General features: G+C 39.5%; 1 protein-coding gene across 1 annotated transcript; it reads right to left on the bottom strand.

Annotated features, from left to right (window-relative positions):
• Window positions 1-1335: 1335 nt before the first annotated feature.
• On the bottom strand, window positions 1336-3046 carry LOC132705137 (uncharacterized). The gene is made up of 3 exons (XM_060675571.1): window positions 2115-3046; window positions 1893-2071; window positions 1336-1835 (listed from the first exon to the last, which is right to left on the bottom strand). The coding sequence occupies exons 1-3, from the start codon at window positions 3044-3046 to the stop codon at window positions 1336-1338; spliced, it is 1611 nt and encodes a 536-aa protein (XP_060531554.1).
• Window positions 3047-6627: the final 3581 nt, after the last annotated feature.

The following is a 6627-nucleotide window of genomic DNA, read 5'->3' as shown; positions in this document are numbered from 1 at the left end:
CCGGCGGACGCAAAATTAAAGCTGTATTTTATTTAAGGCGCAGATAGTTCCACCTTGACGGCGCGTTTTCTTTGCAGTCTGATACGGGGATTAGATCAGCGGCTCGAGTGGAAAAACTTCGCGTTTAAAAGAAAGCGTCAAAGTTTTCTCGCCTTGTTTTTACCTGACGTTTTTTGATTATTAAATTTTTTTATCCAAATTGGATTTTCAAACTAAAGGTAGTGCGTTTTTCTGTTTTGTTTGCACTAATGTATATATTATTGACAGTTTAGGAATGTTAGATTTTAGCCTGCTTGTGACCCAAATGATCTATTGTGACTCCTTCCGTAGTTATAACGCCTCATCTCGGTTCGTCTCTCTGATCAAACTCAACAGCATGGCCTCCATTGAGTTTGGTAAAGCCCAATATAGGAACGTCTTTGTCTTGTTTTGCAGAATCTGCAATCAGATTTTGTTTTCACGTTTATCGGAGTTAGATGCTACTTTAGTGACGCTTCAGTAAACCTACCATTATTCTCATCACCTTCTTTTCACGGCTTAGCGACTTCTGAGGAATTCTTTATGTCTCTATTCAGGCGTGTCTGTCCACCATTGCCGGGATTCATTTTCTTTCTTTCTTTCTTTCCTGTGTGGCCTTTGACTGCCTACGTATATCTTGTTATCTCGTTTAATGCTACCAACATTTCATCGAGTTTAAGCAAAAGCTTATTTCATCATCATCACGCTGCCTATCCACTTAATGGATGTTGGCGACCACACGCTGAAATTGGTCTCTATCTCTTGCCGCGTTGACAAGTTCCCCAATTGTTTTTAGACCTGTCCATTGTCTAATGTTCCTTGCCCATGACATCTGTTTCCTTCCTATTCCTCTCTTGCCATCTATTTTACCCTCTAATATGAGTTGTAACAGCTGATACCTATCATGTCTAAAAATGTGTCCGAGGTAGGCCGTTTTCCTGCGTTTTACGGCTGTAAGTAGTTCTCTGTTCTTATGAACTCTTCTTAGTACTTCGTCGTTAGTTACTCTGTGCGTCCACGGGACTCTCAGAAGACGTCGGTAGGTCCACATTTCGAAGGCTTCCACTCTGTTGATCATTTTTGCATTCACAGTCCATGCCTCCACTCCGTACAAAAGTACCGACCAAACATAGCATTTTGCATATCGGACTCGAAGAGACAGGTGCAGGTCTCGATTTCTAAGGATTTTTTCATATCTCATGAATGCCGCACGTGCCATCTCTGTTCTGCACCTAATCTCTTTTTCCGAGTTCCATCCTGCATGCAGCCAACATCCTAAGTATTTGAACTGTGTTACTCGTTCTATATTTCGGTTTTCTATCTGAATTGTGGCATCTGTATACATTGGTTTTTCCTACTGATTATCATAAATTTGGTTTTGTCGGCGTTAATGTTTATCCCGTATTCGTTGCTGCTGCCACATAACCTAGTACACATTTTCTGTAGTTTCTCAACATCATTGGCAATGAGGACAGTGTCATCCGCATATCGGATATTCGAAATTGGTATTCCGTTCACTTTCACTCCCAACTCTTGTTCTTCAAAAGCTTCGTTGAATATCGCTTCGGAGTATAAATTAAAAAGCAATGGAGACAGGACGCATCCCTGTCTAACTGCTCTCCGGATATCAATATCTTCAGTAATAATGTTTTGTATGGTAATATTAGCTGTTTGACCCCAGTACAATCTCTCGAAACACCTTATGTCCTTGTCGTCGACGTCGGTTTTTCTCAAAATCTGCATGAGTTTTGAATGCTGTACACGATCGAAAGCTTTTTCATAGTCGACGAAACATAGAAATATGTCCTTATTAACATCTAGACAGTTTTGTATTAAGACTTGGAGTCCGAAAAGCGCCTCACGTGTTCCCATACCTGATTTGAATCCAAACTGGCTAGGGCCGATAATTTTCTCGCATCTGTGCTGTATTCTCCTGTGTATTATTTTGAGGAAAATTTTTAAGGAGTGGTTCATCAGACTTATGAGTCTATGATCTTTGCACTTTCGGGCGTTGCTTTTCTTGGGTAGGGGTATAAAAGTTGATCTTAACCAGCTTCGGGGAAAGTGTCCTGTATTGTAGAGGTCGTTTTTTATACATTCCAGATGCTTCTTTCATCTTTTTGTGTTCTTCACGCGTATTGTGTATTTGTTGCAAGTATTCAATTTCCTTACACTCCCCCTCCAGCCATTTCCTTTTAGCCTTTCTAATATCGGATCTTATTAGTGAGTTTAGTCTCTTGTATTCATCATGATTAGTGTTCTTGTGCTGTCTGCGTTTGTCCATTAGTTGTAGGATCTCGTCAGTCATCCATTTCTTATTGCTGCGTCTTTTTTCATATCCCAGACATTCAATTGTGACGTTCTTTATGGTAGTTTCAACTGTTTCCCATACTTCCAGTGGTTGTTGATCTGTTTGGTCTTTTATTTGTTTCAATTTTTGGTTTAGTTTGTTCCTAAGATCAGACTTTATCTCCTCCTGCTGTAATTTCGAGGTGTCTAATTTTCTTATTTGACCTTTGTTGACCTTGCGCAAAGCTAGTTTTAGCTTTATGCTTATCGTTAGAAGACAATGATCGGATGGCACGTCGGCGCCCGGGTACGTCTGCGCTCTTGAGACGGTTGTGCTGAACCTCTTGTTAACGAGGACAAAATCGATTTGATTCAGTACAATATTTCCAGGTCTATCCTGCGGTGCCCTCCAGGTATACAATCTTCTCGGAGGTAGGGAGAACCAAGTATTCATGATTTTAAAATGTTCTTCTTGACAGAATTGTATTAGTCTGTCTCCTCTAATGTTCCTTTCTCCCAGACCCCAAGGACCAACCACTCCCCCGATCACTTCTCCTTTGCCCACTTTGGCATTAAAATCTCCTTGGATAATGTTCAGATCATGCGGCTTCGTGTACTTTAGGAGCTGTTTGATGTCCTCATAGAAGGATTCAATTTCTTCTTCGGATTTGTCTAGGGTGGGGGTTTTCACTTGAATTATATTGATATTTATTGGTTTTGCTTCAATTTTTAGTAGCATTGTTCTATCATTGTATGGTATAAAATCTGTTACACCCTTGCTTAGGTGTTTATCCACGATAATGCCAACTCCGTGTCTGTGATATTGATCTTCGTTGCCAAAATGGTAAAATACTGCGTCGTCAGTAATGCAACGTCCAGAGGAAGGCCACCTTGTTTCGCATATTCCTAACAGTGCTAGGTTTAGTCTTATTTAACAACAGTTATTTCGTTACTGCGATCAGTTATGTTTGCCCAAACAATATACCTATTTTCACGGATCCTACGTTTGCATATTTATTATCCGAGAACTCGACAAACTTCGAAGAGTCGGCAAGAAATGCTTTTACCTCGCCGTTCAATATCGAAAACTTGTAAATACTCCGAAACCCGATTAAAACGGGCTTAGTTTAGATTCGAGTCCGGATCCCGAATTTATCTTTCGTAATGAGCTTTCGAAGTTAAAACTTTACACGGGCTTTCCGCGCAATATGTAGGCGTTCACAAAAGACGAGAAACCGCATTGTTTCGTCTTGCTAAAAACCTCGAAAACAAAAGATAACTTCGCTGCCGACTTAATGAAGATTAACTACACCCCAGGGGATAATATTGGACTATATTTCCCAAATACTAGAGGTCCCGGGCAAAAACTTTGACTTGGGGAGATCAGCAGGTGTGCCGATATTTACTCCGAAGAGCAAAGTTTTGATGTTGGGTGTAATGGAAGGCGGGAAGGATGATTTCGTCTCTTTCGGAATTACAGGATGAGTAAACATTCATTTGCGATTATTCTACATCGACACTTTAATAAATTTGGTCCTCCTACGAAGTTATTCATTCGTTGCTGATTTGTACCGAGATTAATCTCATTCGACACTTTAGTGTAAGTAAGGGGTGTTTTTTTTTTTCGATGTATAGAACTTTAAGTTGCAATAAAACAACGATGGGTTATTCGATTGACATGAATTTTATTTATGCGAAAGATAATCTTGTGGCATTACATTTTAAATATGATTTCTGGCATACGACCGCCACGGCTGGCGCGGATGTAGTCCAATCTGGACGTCCAATTTTCGATGATTTTTTCCAACATTTGTGGCCGTATATCCAAATCTGTCTGTGGCTTATCCGCATAGACCAATGACTTTACATAGCCCCACAGAAAGTAGTCTAGCGGTGTTAAATCACAGGATTTTGGAGGCCAATTCACAGGTCCAAAATGTGAAATTAGGCGGTCACCAAACGTGTCTTTCAATAAATCGATTGTGGCATGAGCTGTGACATGTTGCACCGTCTTGTTGAAACCACATCTCCTGGACATCATGGTTATTCAATTCAGGAATGAAACAGTTAGTAATCATAGCTCTATACCGATCACCATTGACTGTAACGTTCTGGCCATCATCGTCTTTGAAAAAGTACGGACCAATGATTCCACCAGCCCATAAAGCGCACCAAACAGTCAGTTTTTCTGGATGTAACGGTGTTTCGACATACACTTGAGGATTAGCTTCGCTCCAAATGCGGCAGTTTTGTTTGTTAACGCAGCCATTTGGGCCCATTTGCAAGCGTTGTTCAGGCGTGAGTCTATTCACGATGAATTGCCAAACCAAACCGAGAATAAATCACTTGACAGCTGTTAAATCGGTCGCCATCTTGAACAGTAACGCCAACTTAAAGTTCTATACATCGAAAAAAAACACCCATTACAAAGTTACGGAAAAATTATTTCAGTATTTCGGAAAATGTCTGTAAATTCGAGCATGCAATCCGGGGAACACAATGACAAAGGTTTATGCAATGTGTCAAAAAAAGGGATGCAAAAATGTTTTTGAAAATAGCAATAAAATAGTAAAAAAAATAATAAAAATAGTTCCTGTAGCCCGAGAAAAGTGGTGCAATAAATGTTATTTCTACTCCTATCTGTAAAATACCTAATCACATACCAATCTAGAGTGCGGGAAGCGTCACTTTATCACGACAGTTTCGTTTCCCACGGATCCGAGCCTTCGGACATTTCCGGGATTTTACCGCACGGGTTTGGGAGCAATCGGATGTTTTCGGGGATATTTCCCATGCTTTAAATTTTGACGTTTGTCAATTCTAACGGTCATGTTTCATGTAATTTTGCTAAAATATACCCAAAAACTAACGGTTTTAGAAAAAGTATAATATGCAACACGTTCGGCAAATTTTTTAAGTCACTCGTATCAAATAAACTCGTGAGTTAAATGCCGTTTACCGCACTTGTTGCATAATATACTATTTTAAAATTTTTTAGGGGGTCAAATTCAATTAACAATTAAAAATTTTACGCTGTTCTGACAATTGGAAATATGTAATACCGAAGTTATATACATATACAGCTCTGAAAGACTGTCCATGTCTTCAAAAATAATTTCATTATTAATTGGTTTTTAAGAACCTCATCATTATAGCCCACAGAAAACCCCAAAGCCGACACCAAACTTACCAGGTTTTAATCAGAGTGCGGGCGTGAAACTGCAATATAAAAAAAGTTAATTTTTATTTTATCCAATGTTCGACGCACTTTTGAAAGTAAAGTCAACGCCAGCTTTTATCGAATTTATCGAGCAGAGAACTACAGTGCTGAGTTTATAATCGCAACTACAGCCTACAACTGATATTAATTGTTGACAGATCAAAACTAATATTCGCTATGGTGCGATTGTGGTTGTAAAATCAGGCAAATTTGAAATTTTATTCGAATTTGAATTTTTTTCAAACATAAATATTAACTAAAACAGCAAAACAAACACCCACAGCTGCGTAAATGTGGTACTTGTAGTACAAACTACGGATAGGATGGACGGACAGGAAACAGGAACAGACTTACTGCTGTATTCTTCACCCACACCGACAGCATGGTCACAATTTTTGACTGACCGCAGTGATGCAACTTATTCACCCAATCGATTAACAAATGTAGGCTCGCCTTCCATCTTACGTCATACAAGCAGCCAACAGATGCCTCGGAGCTATTCGCCAATCATTCACCTACCAGCGGTCATTGACTGGCCCTCGCAACTTCTGTCTCTCTCTCTCCCTCCTAGTACGTCAACCGTCTCTTTATTCCAGACGCTTTTTCTTAGAACTAAACGCTCCTGCATTACTTGGAAACTTAAAAATATTTCTAACAGGTATGCTACAAGATCCGTAGGTCAGCGAGACCGGAAAAAGGCATCTAGCTATTCGTTACACCTTACGTGTCTAGGGTAAACTCTTTGAATTATTCGTAAGGGAAACACAAGTCACGATTTAAGCCGAGCAAAAATCAAAAGTTGTTGTGAACTAAACCTCTAAAGAAGTATTCGTAGGTATTGTCGCCCGCAAACTTCCAAAAGCCCATCAAAAGTAAACTCGAGCCCTAAGTTAAAGTAAAACTTTTCCGCACGAGTATAAGCAAAACAGACTACGTGACCCATAATACATCAAATAAGCAACAGTTGCAGCCTAGGAGATGGTGAATATAGACGCCTACCTATAGGAAATTTATTCTTTTCTTTCTTAACAGTTGCCACAAGAACAGATGGTTCATCTTGAATCAGAATTAATAAATGAAAATCTCGGTTGAATTTATTA

This window comes from Cylas formicarius, unplaced genomic scaffold (assembly GCF_029955315.1).
Source record: "Cylas formicarius isolate icCylForm1 unplaced genomic scaffold, icCylForm1.1 PGA_scaffold_7__23_contigs__length_41026272, whole genome shotgun sequence".
NCBI classification, from domain to species: Eukaryota; Metazoa; Arthropoda; class Insecta; order Coleoptera; family Brentidae; genus Cylas; species Cylas formicarius.
This window is presented reverse-complemented; position numbering and strand designations above follow the sequence as displayed.

Excerpts from the sequence above, each read along its gene's own strand:
- LOC132705137 (XM_060675571.1), bottom strand. The coding sequence starts at position 3,046 with ATGCTACTAAAAATTGAAGCAAAACCAATAAATATCAATATAATTCAA. Across the intron at positions 2,072-2,114 it reads ATGAAAGAAGCATCTGGAAT|CTGGTTAAGATCAACTTTTA; the intron begins GTATAAAAAACG and ends CTTTCCCCGAAG. Across the intron at positions 1,836-1,892 it reads CCAGTTTGGATTCAAATCAG|ATGTTAATAAGGACATATTT; the intron begins GTATGGGAACAC and ends AAAACTGTCTAG.